The sequence below is a fragment of the Anoplopoma fimbria genome, chromosome 14, assembly GCF_027596085.1.
Source record: "Anoplopoma fimbria isolate UVic2021 breed Golden Eagle Sablefish chromosome 14, Afim_UVic_2022, whole genome shotgun sequence".
Classification (NCBI taxonomy): Eukaryota; Metazoa; Chordata; class Actinopteri; order Perciformes; family Anoplopomatidae; genus Anoplopoma; species Anoplopoma fimbria.
This window is the reverse complement of record NC_072462.1, coordinates 19,540,208-19,557,038: the sequence shown is the minus strand read 5'-3', so window position 1 is coordinate 19,557,038 and position 16,831 is coordinate 19,540,208. Positions and strand designations below refer to the sequence as shown.

The 16,831-nt window shown below is 39.2% G+C and overlaps 1 protein-coding gene across 1 annotated transcript; it reads right to left on the bottom strand.

Moving 5' to 3' along the window:
- Nucleotides 1–1,785: 1,785 nt before the first annotated feature.
- Nucleotides 1,786–15,876, bottom strand: snx30 (sorting nexin family member 30). The gene is made up of 9 exons (XM_054612873.1): nt 15,621–15,876; nt 11,228–11,446; nt 9,820–9,930; nt 9,547–9,705; nt 8,684–8,873; nt 7,174–7,373; nt 6,047–6,136; nt 5,410–5,562; nt 1,786–3,084 (listed from the first exon to the last, which is right to left on the bottom strand). The coding sequence occupies exons 1-9, from the start codon at nt 15,741–15,743 to the stop codon at nt 3,007–3,009; spliced, it is 1,323 nt and encodes a 440-aa protein (XP_054468848.1). The 5' UTR covers nt 15,744–15,876; the 3' UTR covers nt 1,786–3,006.
- Between the last annotated feature and the right edge of the window lie 955 nt (nt 15,877–16,831).

The following is a 16,831-nucleotide window of genomic DNA, read 5'->3' as shown; positions in this document are numbered from 1 at the left end:
CCTCTAGTGGTCAAAAACTATACAGGGTGCCTATAACTTTGCCTGATGGTGATGAATTATTGTTCAAATACCTGCTGTTGCTAATTTAATAACAGATTTGAATAAACTGTTTTACGTGGCGTTTATATAAGCTGTGACAATGAAGATAAAGAGGATGGAAAATGTCAAAAATAAGAATACAAACAGCTCTTGAAGCAGTAGTTTGGGGATAAAAATGTATGTTTTCCTGAAGCTTTGTTTTGGTGCAGTGGATTTTAACATGTGGAAAAAAAAAAACTTAATTTAGCATTAGTGCATGGCTGCGTCGAAACAGGACCACAGCTTCTCAGAAAGCTTCTCTAAATCTAACTGCTGCATTCAAAATGCCGAAATAAAAAAAATCCTTCATGTGTCACGTCACGGACTTCTGGTAGTAAAAAGAAACAGTTTTAACGCTCTAAAGGGTTAATCTGACAAACCGACAACTTAATAAATCCAGTTTAATAGCAGCCAACGTTACTTCTCATCGCTGTCTGACAGCACTTGCATTTGGCCACGCAGAGGGCAGGCTCAGTTACTGGACATTGGCTTATAAAAAACAGGGCTAGAACCATTCAAAGATAACATGACTGAAGGAAATTGAAAAGAAACACAGGGGCCTCTAAGAGCACGGACCCAAAAACTCAAATCAGCGCCTTATATCTGAAAGAAATCAAATTACGCTAAATAAACTCTTCATCAAACAGAAATACTTATTGTAGAAGTGTTGGAGAAATTAAGTTTTAGTAGTGCAATAAAATGAACAAAAGCTAAAATCAGTCTTTGTAAATATGGTTCTGCCCTGGTCGTCATTGTTTAGGCTTTCAATACTTCAGGCTGAGTGTAATGAGCTAGCAGTACTACTGAGGACAGAGAAAATAAGGAAACTCAAATGAATCATGGATAATAGGAATAGCGATAAATTATAGGCATGCTGCATCTACCCGCGATGGTTGAAAGGTCAGAAATCACTTAATAAAGCAGATTTTCGAAAAGTTTGCACATTGACGTATTGACCTATTGACCTGTGTCCAGAGGGGCTTTTTGGTCATTTTTATTAAAGTGTTGGTCTGACATATAAGGCTCAGGATAGACAGACACAGTCAAAACAAGCTTCTCCTCTAATAGGTTTACTGATACTGACATCACCAACGCTTTTCTAAAAAGTTGCACAAAAAACGTACAGCGCTCAGAAAAAAAAAAGACGCCGGTTGCAGCGCTTTTTTTCTAGGCGGCCACATATGCTCTCTCTTCATTGGGAACAATTGAAAAAAAGATGCTGGGGCTCAGAAAAAGACCCTATGTGCACAGAGGCAACATTTTGAGACAAAACAAGTGAGACACAAAAATGATGTGGTTGTACGCGTTTCAAATTGCACAGAAGTTCTAAACTCTGTACTCTTTTCTTAAGGTGTTTTTTAGACCATATCCAGCCTCCAAGACATACTCTTCTTAAAATAAGACACAGATTGTGTTAATGGGATGCAAACATGCCACATGTTCCCACTGCAGTGTTTCTTTTAGAAATGTTCTCTGAATGATTACTGCAAGAAAATGACATTTGAATAAAAAAAAAAAAAAGTTTACAGCCGATTGTTTTCATTTATTTAAAGAGAATAAATTACACTCTCAACTCCCTCTGAGTACATTTCATTGGTTAAATCTGCTTGTGTGCCATTTAGCATCCTTAACTAAGTTAAAGTGTTTGCTTGAAGAAGAGAGTCGAAATCCAGGTATAAAGCAGGTATAAATGGCCATGGCAAAAAAAAAAAAAAAAAAAAAAAAAAAAAAAAGTGATATCATGAGAAACCAAACAGAAGGAGCACACTGTTAAGCCACCGGTTTCAAAAGTATGAAAACTATTATCATGTTGACCACCAGGTGGTGCTGCTACACGGAGCTCAAAACACAAATGTATAACCAAATCTGTGCTAAAAAGCACACAATGACCCCTAACAGAGTCACTTCCCTGATTAGGCTAAACAATCGAAGGCACCACACTTCGCTTTTGGCTTTGCTTCGTGTCCATTTATCTGTTAAGATGTGGATCAAAAATACATCCTGAAATTTCCCTTTGAGGATCGATCAGTGTGTTTTTTGTTTTGACATTTCTCGCTACTCCTGCTTTTTCTACGCTCATTGCGCTTCTTGTGGTTGAACACAAGTTCAAAGCTCTGATGACACAGAGTCACAGAGTTCCAAGTCACTGCAAGATAATTTTCATTATAACAGTGGTTGCAAGGAAAATCAAAAAAATATAACATTCATTAACTCGTGAAAAAAAGGTCAACAGGAATGGCAAGTATAAGAGTTTATGGGCTGAAACTTGCAAAAACTTAAATTAGGTATAAGATACCAGATTCAAATTTATGGTCAATATGGTGCCTTTAAGAGATGAGAGTATTGCATGAGTATTGTTTCAGTGTTACATTTTAAAAAGGGTTGTACATCCTGACAGGGAAAAGAAAATTGGGGGGCTTTGAATACTACTTCATTCTTCACACTCGTGCAACATTTCGTGATCTTATCCGTTTTCTTCAGCGCTGAAGAGTTATTCTTCACATTTGGCTCAATTTGGACTTGGAAAGAACAGATGGAAAACATGCCTCTCTGAGACGGCGGTTAAATAAAACACCAGTGGCATTGGCAACCGACTGTTAATTGGAAATATGAAGTAGAAAAAGTCATTAAGAAGGAACAAAAACAAAAAAGGGAAAATGTCTGTACAGAGTAGTTCTCTCTTATTTCCCAAATGTCCTAGAATGCACCATTTGTTACCTCCTTTGCAGCTGAAATCTCTGAGAGAGACGACTCCCCTCCGTACAATCAGCCCACTGGAGAACAGGGGCAAAGTCCAGCAGTTCAAATCTGCTGCCTGGTTGGTCCTTTTCCTTGGCATGAGAGAGTTTGTTATACAGAGAGAGAGAGAGACAGAGAGAGAGAAAGAGAGAGAGAAAGAGAGGGGGGCCAAGGGCATGAGGAGATGTTTCAGTTCGTCTCGCTCGTTTTGTCTTCAGTCTGTTTGTCCTGGAGGACAGTTATGAGTGACTCCCACCCTGCTTGGCACTGCAGAGGGTGGAGATGGATGGAAGACAGTCGATGGAGTGAAAAAATGAGGTGGAAGGGAAAGAGGGGGAGACAGAGGTAGAAAGTAAATTAATAAAATGTATTTATACAGCGCTTTTCACAGACATAAGTCACAAAGACAACAAGAAAACATAATTAAAACAATGTGGCCGTACCAGAGCCATCAATTTACAAGATCAGTTTTTAGAACATAAAACATATTAAGTAAGGCACAATAGACAGTAAAATACACACTAAAACGATCAATTAAAAAGGTGATTAAAAGCAGACTTGGAGCATGAATTTTCCCCAAACGCCTGTCTTAACAGGTATGTCTTAAGCAGATTTTTAAACAAATTCAGAGAATCAGAAAACCGTAGGTGTGCAGGCAGAGCATTCCAGAGCTATGGTGCTAATGCCTCACAAGATCGGTCACTAAGGGTCTTAAGGCGAGTGCGTGGGACAGAAAGAAAGTTTAAAATGTTTGACCTAAGAGCACATGCTGGTGCATAGGGTAAATGCAGTGATATAAGATACATATTTAACCTGTTGCAGCTTCATGTAAATACAGTATTTATACATTTTATTTAAAGGTGTTTCAAGGTCGCAAGTTTGGTCTCGTTTGGGTTGATGAGATAAACGTAGGTGCCCTTGAGAAATGAATTGAACTGTTTATTGACAGACCGATGTTGTACTGGGCACGCCCAGGTGTGAATGTGTGTAAATGTGTCAGTGAGAGCAGGACGGTTTTTTTTTACTAAAGAGCCTTCATGTTCAGTGAATCTCCAGCGAATAAATAAAAAGGTCAACAACAGACAGCTCTTCTCAGCTCAGATAGTGCTCTGTTGGATCTGGTCCCAACGCTCGGCTTACTACACACATTACACCGGGGGTCTCCAACTCTCATTACTCTGAGAGCTAATTTAGACAAAATTAAAGTAGCCGAGAGCTACTCATAGAGCCAAGTCACACATGGTCAATAACAGAGTAATTTCAGTTTTTTCTAATTTTATGGTCCATTTCTAACACTTTCCTGACTCGTTCTTGGACAAAGAGGACTCAGGATTAGTCAGGATGTATGTATATGTCAATAAAAGAGATGAATGTTCTTAAAGCACTTTAACATTATGTGTCTAATTGAGAGAACTAAGTGATTAGTGTTACATTAACATAAGTGATTTGCACCAAATCAATCTTAACAAAGCTGGCAATGCTAGCTTAACAAAGCCAGCTAGCGACTGGCAAGCAATACAACATCCATTGATGCAAATGATTTAGTACTTTTCTGACATTGCCTACATAAAATAACAATTGACCAGTGTCATTACAAATAAACAAAGCTCATCTTGGTATGTTGTCTGCTGTCATTTTTTTTGTCTTTACGATGAGGAACCTGAGTTTATGGACTCAAACACTAGTTGAAAGTCTTCTTCTATACAGGCATGTCAATTTTTGTAAATTATAGTCCTTTTAAAAGTAAAATAGACCATAAAGCAGGATATACTTTAGGGCTACCTCATGATTGACAGAGTTGTATAGGGCATCTCTACACCGGACACTCCTCCGCAATCCAAATATGGTCACTTTCTGACACTGGTTACAAAAGATCAAGATGGCGATTGCTAAAATGCCAGACTGTAGGCTTCAAAACCACAGTCCCCTAACCAATGGACGACATCCCCACGGCTACATCTGCTTCTTATATACATTCTATGGCCCCTTCGCCTTACTTTCTGCTGGCAGACTACTCCCGTCTGCGCTCCAAAGTAGTCTGCCGGCGCCGGGGAGTAAACGGTAAGGTTATAATTAATGTTACCAAGTACCAACTGAATTGTTCCGTAGCGCTGAGCACTTAAAACGTTCTCCTTGAGCAGATATTTCTTGATGTGAATAATAAGAATGTGTCCAAGTATCTAAAATGTTTTGTATTGAAACATGTTATAAAAGTATTGTATTGGCACCGGAATCACTATATTAACATTATACTTAGTCATACAAATCACGATGTTCACTACTGACACTTTCTCTGTTTTTTGTGTTATTGTGGGAAACATACAAACCAGCATCTCTTTTGTCATTATTCACTGGCTCGGAAAAAAACAGCTTTTAATACTCTGTTCTGTGGCCCAACGCCGATGTGAAAACGTCCACAACAGACCCTTGAAGCACTCGCCATTGATAAAATCATCTGTTTCTGTTCTAACAACAGTATAAAAGTGTTTTGATCAATGCTTACAAGACAATTACATCTTCCCACAGAGATTTAGAGTCCATGCGGTTGCAGTGTTTTGAAGTCATAACAGTGCTTTACAGCAGCATGCGTACCTTTTCATAGTGGTTGATGTTTTTGTCGGCCATGCCGGTGAGAAGCTGTTTGAAGTCTTGTCTCTTGTTGCTCTGCCAGCGTTCCCAGTCGGCCTTCAGGTCAGCGTTGAAACACTCCACTTTGTCCTGGCATTTCTCTACCTCAACTGGCATCTACGGCGAAACAGAGACAACTACAGCTACATGGGCGTTCAGGGAACAGAAAACAGAACTACGGGTTGCTAAAACCGGATGGTCTAGGTGGTGCAGGAGTTTTGGAGGGGAGGGTTTTGTTAGAAATGTGTGAAATTTGACAAAGTGGCATAAGACTTTGACCAGTTCTCCCTCTAAAAAACAGAATCTTTCTTTGTGCTTTTAGAATGGCATATGGACAAAAGATATCCATATTAGATATTCTATGAGCACTAAAACCGTTTATTTTTAAAAGATTATTAACCATCTTTTATTAGTAATTTTTAAAATTTTCCAGTTTAATACTATACGCATTGTCCTTAGAAGCATAACAGAACGTAATATTGTGAAGTGAAATTTGTGAGCAACAGTTCCTTCCGAAAATGATGACAGCACAGCAAATATTTAGGCGTCCATGTGTGAGTTAGGAGCTTCAGTTTCAGAGGAGAGGAAGGGGGCGGCTTACTGGCGTTCTGTCCTCCTGTTTGCGTAATACGGCTGCTTCTAGTCGGCCCTCGTACTCCGCCTGGCTCTGGTCTCGCTTCCTCAAAACGTTCTGTAGTCAACCACAAAACATCAACTGTTTAATTTTTCAATATTAGTGTACAATTACCGTTACTGTAATATTCAAGAGTGAGACAAAGCGGAAAATATTAAACATCAGAGTCATGCTGATTCAACAGCTTGGTGAAAGCAGGATATGAACAGACTCTCAGGCGCCACTTCCTCCATTCAGGGTCAAACATGACCCCCATTAAAGATAGCAAGTCTGTAGCTGTGTCCCAAACCCATAATACACACAAATTCAAAATCGGCTTTTTGGTATGCACACACTGCCGAATTAAGTCTACTCAAATCAGAAGTGTGGATACTAAATTTGTGCGATAGAGGAGAAGAAATAGAGGAGCTGCATATAGTTGGAAAAATTAAAAAACAAAAGCAAATCAAAGATCTTTTGAAGAAAAAACAAAACAAGTATTTTATCGTAGGTAAAACATAATGCTGTCTATCTGTCCATTACTTTCCAAAGTCACAGTTTGAGTGACGTTCGCTGTTGGTTAGTATTAAATGAAAAAATGCATTGGGTTTTCTAGTACACCCAAATAAATTGGTACTCTGTGTAAAACATAAAAAAAACCAGCATGGGATAATTTGCTAATGCTTTCTGACAAATATTCGCTTCAGGTGCATGTTTACCACTGTGTCACATCGCCTTTTCTTTTAACAACACTTAATAACCATTTGGGAACTGGGGACATCTCTTTTTGGAGTTTTGAGTTTCTTGCCTGTACCAACTTTTTTGAAACGTGTTGGTTGCATCAAATTTTGAATAACCGCATATTAACAAAAGTCAAGGAAGTTGTTAAGGTTAATGTTTTCAATTGAATAAATGTAAAGGAGGTTTTAAAAATGACCCCATTCTGATTAATTTACATTTTACACAGCGTCTCAACTTTTTTTGTAATCTGGGTTGTACACCAACTGATGGCCACTAGGGCTACTTGACAACAAGGTTGATTCGCTGTCCTGCTTCCAGCTCTTTAGAACATCAACAAAACAAACAAAAAAAAACCCAACCCTTGTCCCTCTCACCTTCATGGACTCTATGTAGAGGACGTACTCTCTGAGTACAGGCAGGAAGTCCTGGCTCATGCTGTCACCCAGGTCCTCCAGTGCCCCGCAGCACGTCGTCACGCTGCCGGCCACGCCCTCCAGAGGTCGCCGCAGCTCTTCCTCTGATCCCACCCAGCTGGAGTACACGGTGCCGTACTCACGAAGCTCTGTCAGGTACTCTAGTGGGGTTTAACAGAAGAAGAACAAAGAGGCAGTTAGAAAGTCAAACAGGAAATAAAGAAGAGTTATGCTCTTATTTCCTTACAGTTACATTTCCTCTTAATGAACTGCAGTTAATACATTATTACACTGCTGGACTGGAAAACAAATGAAAGCAAAACTTTCTCAGCCTTTCCTCACAGGCGATATGGAGAGATTGGCATGTTCAATTGAAAAATCTGTAATGCTAAATTACACGAGAGAGGGTGATGGCTACAGGCCGGCCTGCTAAGTGAAGCAGGCATGATATCTGCTCTCTTTACACACTGCGTCTGCTCAAAGGTTCCCTGAGTTTCCATCTTATCTCCTCCAATATGGAAACAGCGGATCGTTCGTTTGCGCTGCAGATTTTTTTTAGGCTACAGACTGCAACACATCTAAACCCCCGAACAGATGGTGACATCGAGCATTTCACACGGCAGATGTCAGGTATTTACAGGATCACATGTCATGCATGAGTTAGGCCTGCACTTATCAACCAGGCACCCACAATGCCAAAGGTCTGTGGGTTTTTCTCTAACCAAACACAACAGCACTGAATCAATACTGCAGATAAACTCACACAAGCTAGTTTTAGCCATCCGGGTAAAGACCAAACGACTGCATGACATAAGCTAACCACAAACACAATGGAATTTAGAAGATAAACAAATAGCTGCCAGTACTAGGTCAACTGAGAGAAGTAGTAGAGTATAAGGAGTACTACTTGAGGTCATTTGCAAACAGCACACGCAACAGTTTAAAAACGTCGCTTCCTGCTGCCTTTAATACATGACTTGAAGAGGTAATTATGAAGAAGTAGCTTCAGCTCTCTAGCCAGAAAGTGCTTGCTACAACCCAGGGATTATACAGTATGTAAAGCTCTCTGTAAATGATCAAATTAATTAAATGTAGTTTTAATTTATCCATTTATTGACTGCTTTATGTTGCTCATTTATTCCCCATTTTGAGTACCATTTTGATGGAATCATTTTCTCATTTTGGAAGTTATTATAAATTCCTCTCATTATTGCAAAATTACAATCAATCAATTAACTGGATTATAACAATTTGCAAGCCTGCTGGGCCCTTCATAATATTTAAAGGATGACTCAGTTTTAGTGGAACTTGGAAAGGGACCTTTGTTGCATATCATACCCCCATGCTAACAAATGTCCAATAAAGCAAAAAAGGCCCAAATCTAATTATTTAAAAAAAAAAAAAAAAAAAAGGAGGTAGAATCAACAAGCTCCAGGTGATTCAGGTAATTTCATTATTATTGTTCTGATACCCGACTGCTCTTTGAGGATCCTCTGAGCAATGCGGTCGATGGTTCCCAGTTTCTGGTTGAAGGTGTCCAGGTATTCTCCCATGGCGCAGAACTCGGCCGGCCGCGCCCGCAGCTTGTAGCCTCCGGCCACGTGCTTCACCGATTCGCCCACCTTGGTCAGCAGGGCCAGACCCTGACGCTTGTTCAGGTCCTGCAGACACACAGTGACAACAGGCCACATGATGTCAATAATCAAATGACATGGGTGTGAAGTGAAAAATGTGTAAACATAGCAATAACACTTGTTTTGTGAATAATTGTTTTTTGGATGTACCTTGTGCAACTTAAAAACACAGAAATGGCCTAATATATATTCATATTTTGTGATACACGGTTAAATATTAACAATCTTAAATAATAATCTAATCCATAGATGTTGATATCCCATTTTCTTCCTAAAATTAATGGCCTAAAATTTGCACATGCATATTTAAAATAACCCCAGCGCTGCGTTTGCTGTTTTATTATCTTTAGTATTTTATTATCACCCATTTTACATTTTATTTGTTTGCTTATGCTCCACTTTCTTTTTCCAAGTCCAATTATCGTACTGCTGCAACAACATTATTTCCCCACTGGGATCAATAAAGTCTTGTCTTTTGTCCCAGCTACTTAAAGACAAAATGTGTGACTGATAGCAGATCCAGAGAAAACACACACACAAAAGGAAGCAGAGGGTCTGTATTTTCTGGTAATGCATTTTACTGAAAGATCGCTGCTGAGATTGACCTAAATCTGTCTGTGTGTTGATCATAGTGAGAAATCATAAGTTTTCTTGTCCCTAAAAATCAAATAGTGAACTTCCCACCCTTGTGTTGTCTCACCTTGGCAGTTAGGAAAGTGTTTAAATATGGGTTGAAGGAGAGTACGGGGTGGTCGGCAACTCGCTTCAGGAACTTGTCCAGAGCTTTCATCCTCGTCTCCACAAACTCCTCTGAAAAACGATCCACCACGCCCTTCATCACAAACTTCTCCGGCAACGGCTGGAGACGAATAGAGATTGGAGGATGAGGAGTGGGGAGAACCAGAGACTGTAAATGAAGAGTTTCTCAACAGAAAGCAGGACAGTCGGGTGCAATGTGACTCATTTAACCTACAGGGATGAGGTGGGTTGGCTGGCTGTCCTCCAACTTGATCCTCAGCCAGTCAAAGTCCTGGTAGCGCCGTCGCACAGAGTACTCAGGCAGGTCAAACTCTACCCGTGATGTCTAAAGGAAAAACACACACACACACACACACACACACATTTGCTGTGTTAGCTGGGGGGATACTGTATATAAATTACCTCCCAAAAAAAAGAGACAGTACTTTAGCACACAATTAATAAGAACACATTAGTATGGAGGATGGGCATGTCTCTGTACATCGCGAGCCAATTTAGCATAAGTGTACATGCTTACTGACCTTGAAATATAGCTGACACACACACAAACACACATTCTCTCTCTCTGACAATACCGTGTTAAAAGTCAGCCCCCACATGCTCTCAATTAACACTTTGTGTTCATAGTGGGCTGTGATATTTGTCCACGGACTCTGAGCTGAAGCACATAGCAACGGTCGTCATGATGCAACCCGGCAGCTCCTGGCAGTGTCTCCCCCTGAATCCGTTTATTTTATTACACGGTGGAAAGGCCTCCAAAGCTACGAGTCCCTGCTGAAGGTCAGAGCAAATTAAGTCCTGTCAGGCCAAGTGGTGCCTCTGAGAGCTGAAGAGTGCTGAATACATCTACCCTCTGGTATATAAATCCTTTATGGGAAGACCGAGGGACGTAATTTCCTAACTAGAGTCCCGTCTGTTCCATCACCCCTGGGTTACAATCTGGGCCTGACAATGTTGAGATCTGCATGTCTCTAGTTTAAAACTGCTGCCTCTGCTAGAACGTTCCAATCCTGATGTTGGCATTGTGTAGAAGTTGGCGGACCATGACGGACCAGCTTCTCCCTTGAGGAGAATCTGGAGGTGGGCTAACACATGGTAAACAACCACTATGAATCTGCAGCCTGCTTAATGTGAGTGAGTTACAAACTAACACCATGAGGTGGTTTACCTCTACCATATTGGTTGTTTTGCATGTTTGATCCCATTAAATACTCATTGTTTGTATGAGGTTTACAGCATTTCACAACTGCCTGGATTTAAGAGAGTACAAGTAGATGTTGAGGAACATATCAAATGAAAACTGAAGTTTCTTGCATAAAAAATAACTTTCTTTCATCAGCACTTTGGTATAAAACTCAAGGAGTTTTTAAAAAACACAACAAAACATGACAAATAAGAGGAAATAAGAATAAGAAGATGTTCACTATGATTGATTACCTACTCCAAATGGTGAGGAGATAGTGTTGTATGCTTTGAGTAAAATGGTTGGCATTAATTGCTGATTGATAGGTTGGCTAAAACATGGTAAACAAACACTATGACCCTATTAGACAGAAGTTGAATAGAGCCCCTGCTGTCCTCAGAAGTGGGCAGTGTTACCGTGACACCAGCCTATAGCAGACCTTGGTGGAGACTCTGTAGGTGATGTAGGTCTCCATGGTGGACACGTGCTTCTTTGGGTCGTCGACTGTGACGAAAAGGTCTCGGGTCTCTGAGGATTCTGCGTAGGGGTCCCGCACATCCGCTTCCAGATCGTCGTCCAGCTGCAGCCTGTTGAACAGCGACGACGTGGAGGCGGGACTCGACGTCTCTACCGGCGTGCCGTTGGTCATCCCCGATTCCTGCGTGGACAGAGACAATGGTGACATCAAACTCGGATGCTGCACTGGGAAAACAAAGAGCTGATAGATTGATGCTGATGGTGATGCAGTTGTTTCTCTCTGTCAATGGGGCTCTTGTTGAGGATGCTGCTGCGTACACAACCTACATGGTCTGACACTTCTCCTGTCTCTCTAATTGAATGATGGACGAGAGGAGAGAAATGGAGAATTTGTGGACTTGGGATATTTTGCCACAGCCCTAATACAAAAAATTCCAACTGTGGGAAAACAATGGCTTGTTATACCATCTCTAGGTTGATGAACCGAAAAAAAATGATGCAATTTTGTTTTATAACACTTTTACTTCATAAAGACGGATACGTTTTCCTGTTCAGTGCAGTATCTGTATCAGCATCTGGTTATAAAAAGACAGATCCAATCAATATCCCTATCAAACTGATGCAAAACTAAAGACTATTCCAAGATGACACAGGGCCTTGCTGTCATACTTGTTCTAACAATTTCAACAATGCTTTTTCAGTGCTTTCTATAACAACAAGAAGAAAGCAAACAACTAATTTCCCTCCGCAGGCTTCATCCAAACACAGCAAGAGCACTCAAAAGAGCTATAAAAAGCAATTAACTGGACAAAAGTGGAGGATGTGGAAAATGTTCCTTCTATAATGAAGGGACAACTGGGGAATACAAAGCCTATAAAAAGCACTTCTCTACAATAGATTGATATAGGCTATTGCTGCACATTTATAGGGGACTCTGAAGATCTAGTTTAGCAAACAGCCAGGACTGCAGGCAACAGAATGTTAAAGGTAAACAAAGATTAAAATGTAAACACTGCAACAGGAAGGTAGGGCTGCATCATTAAAACTGGATCTGAAAAGAAGAACTAACCAAAATCTCTCGCGGCACCAATCTGTGTAGCCACATTTGATTTCGTTAACACTTCTCACCAGTGCTCTGCAGGCATATCTTGCCTCACATGAGGAAGGAACTGCTTTCTTCCAGGGTTAAGGTGCAAGTGGGAAAAGCAGCTAATGTTCAACTATTTTCTGACACACACACACACACACACACTTTTGCCTCGAGTGGACATTTGTGCAACTTCCCGATTCAATCAGTGAAAAAAGTGCTGCCCCTCTGTTTCTCACTCTTACATATACACTCTGAAACTCCACACACTGACCTCACACACACTTTATTCAAACCTCTTTCTCTCTCTCCCTCTCTCTGCTACTGTATAGACTCTGAAACACACAAACAGAGTGTGACAAGCTGCTGACGTTGTACATGCACTTTTTACACTGTGGTGCTGACCTGCACTGGTAATCACAGTTCAGATAATTGCATTGCATCGCATCATTACACCACTGTGAATGAACAACCAGGCCACCGCAACACAGCCAAGCTCGGACAGACAGTAATAAAAATAAAAAAAACAGAAAATATTATACTTGGGTGGGGCAAATATGTTTCATGCTAGTAAGGATATGTATGAATGTAATAATAATCATTATTGTGATAAGGGAATGGACACAATGTGGAGTTCTGCTTATCATTGTTATACTGTGATAGAGCTTAAATGTTGCATTTCAGAGCCTAAAGGTTATTTCAAAACATATTGGACAGTTTTAGCTATAAGAAAGCTGAAAAACATGAACGTGGTTGGTCATCATATCCACATTACTATGTTCATAGGTCGTTTTCTAAGCAGACATGTCAGGTGTTACTAATAACATTAATGATGGCTCTGTTGTATTCAAAGGTCCGGGTGTGACAGTGAGCCGGCATGCCCAGGACCCTGAAACCAAAGCAGCTAAATGGAACCCAGCCATTATTCATTTTACTATTTATAAACGTGCTTTTCCTGCTGTGATATGTCAAAATATCACCGGCCAAATGGGACTTCTAAATGTGACCTGATTCGGTTATGTTCACTTAGGTACTGCAATTGTATTCCCCATGGAGTTATACAATGGTATGGAGAAAAAAAGAAAAAAAAAGAAACAATGAGACAGCTAGGTTTTTGTTATACACAATACATTATTCTTTATATGGAAGGTGCAAAAAATATAATATACGAGTCACGCAAAATCCCAAAATTAAAGACAACCATGGGATATATGTGCAAGATTGTGTCTAGTAGGTCTACAAGTTCTTTAGACATTAGTAAAAAGGGGTAAAAAAAAATATATGTAAAGAATGCATTGTTAAGAAATCCTTGGAAAAAAGTCTGTTCCTCACCAAAAAGAAATCACTTGTTCCCAAGTCCATAATCTAACTTTCCATCCACTTTTATTGAAGTGTGTTGACAGACTATTTGAATCTTGCTAATCGTGCTAACAGACCACAACCATCACCTCCTTGGCAGTGGGCGTCACATGGTCTCTGGCATAAACAGAGAAACTCTTACAGGTTTTTCCATTTTCAATTAATGTGAAAGTTATTTTTTTTCCCCTTTGGTTGTCTCTGGATAGTCGTGAATGAAAAAACAAGTAACCTTGTTGGAAGAATGTATCACAGCATATCTTATTGATAAGTAACTACAAAACCTTAGTGTGTCACTCTGAAGTAAAACCAAAGCATAAAGAATCAAAGCTTCGTGATTTGTTTGCTGGTATATATCCTTGTTTCCACAGCACACTGATAAAGATGTCAGGTCCCTTTTTTACTAAGAAATGAGAGAAATCTGTGTTCTAATCAATGCAACACGTGTAAACACACACTTGTGAGCATTACCAAGAATGAAAACGAAACAGAAAACTCACGCAGCAAAGCTTTCAAGCAAACAGAACCAATAAACATTATCCAGAAAGGCAATGTGTAATGTGTGTCCTGTTTTCTCCGTTAAACTTATCACCAACAACTTATCACCTCTTCAAGAAGTACCACCCTGAGCCTTCCTCGTAGCACTTATTGCACTCGTATTAGTTGTTGCACTTATTGAATTTGTATTTGTTTACTGCACTTATCCTATTCGTAGTAGTTTGTAGCACTTACTATATTCGGATTAGTCTGTTGCAATTATTGTTTTCGTAGTAATTTGCCTCTGCACTGTACTTTTGCTCTGGTTTATGCTTTGAGATGCTTGTTTAAGAAAGGAGATGCACTTATGACTTCTGGTGACTAGTAGTTCTCTTGAATACCTATGTTGAATACACTTATTGTAAGTCACTTTGGATAAAAGCGTCTGCTAAAGATAAGATAAGATAAGATAAGATAAGATAAGATAATCCTTTATTAAGCGGGGAAATTTGCAGACTTACAACAGCGTATTAGTGCACACAAGAGACATAGTAGAAGAAGACAAGCTAAAAAAAAAAAATAAAAAATAAAATAAAACAAGTATTATAAATAAGCAATAAAAAAATAAAAAAAACAGTAGAAAAAACAACAATAACTGAAATATTATATTTACAGACAGAGAAAAAAACAACAACTATTTTAACTATTTTTTTTTAACTATTATTGCACAGTGTAATGTGTAATGTAAAGTTTTTATTGTCATGAAATTATTACATGTGGTCATAAGAGACATAGTAGAAGAAGACAAGATAAAAATTATAAAAAATAAAAATTAAAATAAAACAAGTATTATAAATAAGCAATGGATAAAAGCGTCTGCTAAATGACTGTAATGTAAAAAAAAAAAAAAAAAAAACAGTAGAAAAAACAACAATAACTGAAATATTATATTTACAGACAGAGAAAAAAACAACAACTATTTTAACTATTTTTAACTATTATTGCACAGTGTAATGTGTAATGTATTGCACAGGTTTTTATTGTCATGAAATTATTATTGTCATGTGGTCATAAATGACTGTAATGTAATGTAATGTATATGGAGTAAATGATTGGACTTAACATTTTAACATTTTAACATTTTAACTGACTGTACTTTTGCTCTGGTTTATGCTTTTAGATTTATGACTTCTGGTGACTAGTAGTTCTCTTGAATACCTATGTTGAATACACTTATTGTAAGTCACTTTGGATAAAAGCGTCTGCTAAATGACTGTAATGTAATGTAATGTAATGTAAACTTATATCACTTTGCTGCTACTTATTTAATTGATGTCCTGGGGCCAGACTTAAACACAGTAGTGTGTGGTTTGGTCGACCGTCCTCTTCTCTCCATCACCGGGTTTAGCCTCCACCAGACCTGGGATCTACCTACCTTGTCCCCTCCGACGGTGACGGAGACGGAGAGCTGCTCCTCGGCGGCGGACAGTGGGTGGAGGATCTCCGCGATGGGCTTCTGCCCCGAGCTGGCCAGGCCTCTCGGAGCACCGACACTCATCCTGCGGAAGACGGGAGGACGTGGCCGGGTGTCTTCTCCGCTGCTGATACGTAAAGTATAGAGAGAGGATAATTGTTTTATCTTTTTCCTCCGTTCGGTGTCTCTTCACTTGATGTTACACCCGCTGGTTGGCTGCTACTGTCAGCTGACTCCTACTGCGCAGCTCCGGAAGTTAAACTACACGAAACCGGATGTAAACACGTGATCACGTGATAACTCGCTGCGAATGGAAATGTAAAGATCGTCTATGGAGGAGGATCACCCTGCTCGTTTCTTAACCAATTTGTTTTCATGCTTGTGTCATTACATTACATTACATTACATTACAGTCATTTAGCAGACATTTGTGTGTATTCAACATAGGTATTCAAGAGAACTACTAGTCACCAGAAGTCATAAGTGCATCTCCTTTCTTAAACAAGCATCTAAAAGCATAAACCAGAGCAAAAGTACAGTCAGTTAAAATGTTAAAATGTTAAGTCCAATCATTTACTCCATATAAAAAGTAAAAACTAAGTTGAAATATATTTCAAAAGAAATGCATTAACCTTTAATGGAGTAAGTCAATAGTTGTATTCAAAGGTTTTATTCAAGTAAAAAGGTTTACATTACATTACACTACATTACAGTCATTTAGCAGACGCTTTTATCCAAAGCGACTTACAGGAAGTGTATTCAACATAGGTATTCAAGAGAACTACTAGTCACCAGAAGTCATAAGTGCATCTCCTTTCTTAAACAAGCATCTTAAAGCATAAACCAGAGCAAAAGTATAGTGCAGAGGCAAATTACTACGAAAACAATAATTGCAACAGACTAATACGAATATAATAAGTGCTACAAACTACTACGAATAGGATAAGTGCAGTAAACAAATACAAATTCAATAAGTGCAGCGAACTGATACAAATACAGTAAGTGCAACAACTAATACGAGTGCAATAAGTGCTAGTGTCATCACACAGGACAACATAAAGTGCAATGAAAGATAGGAAACAGCATGTAAAAAGTAGACAGTGTGGATTAAATACAAATAAAATGTATACATCAATTTTAACAAAATAATCTCAAGTCTTCTTATCAGCTGT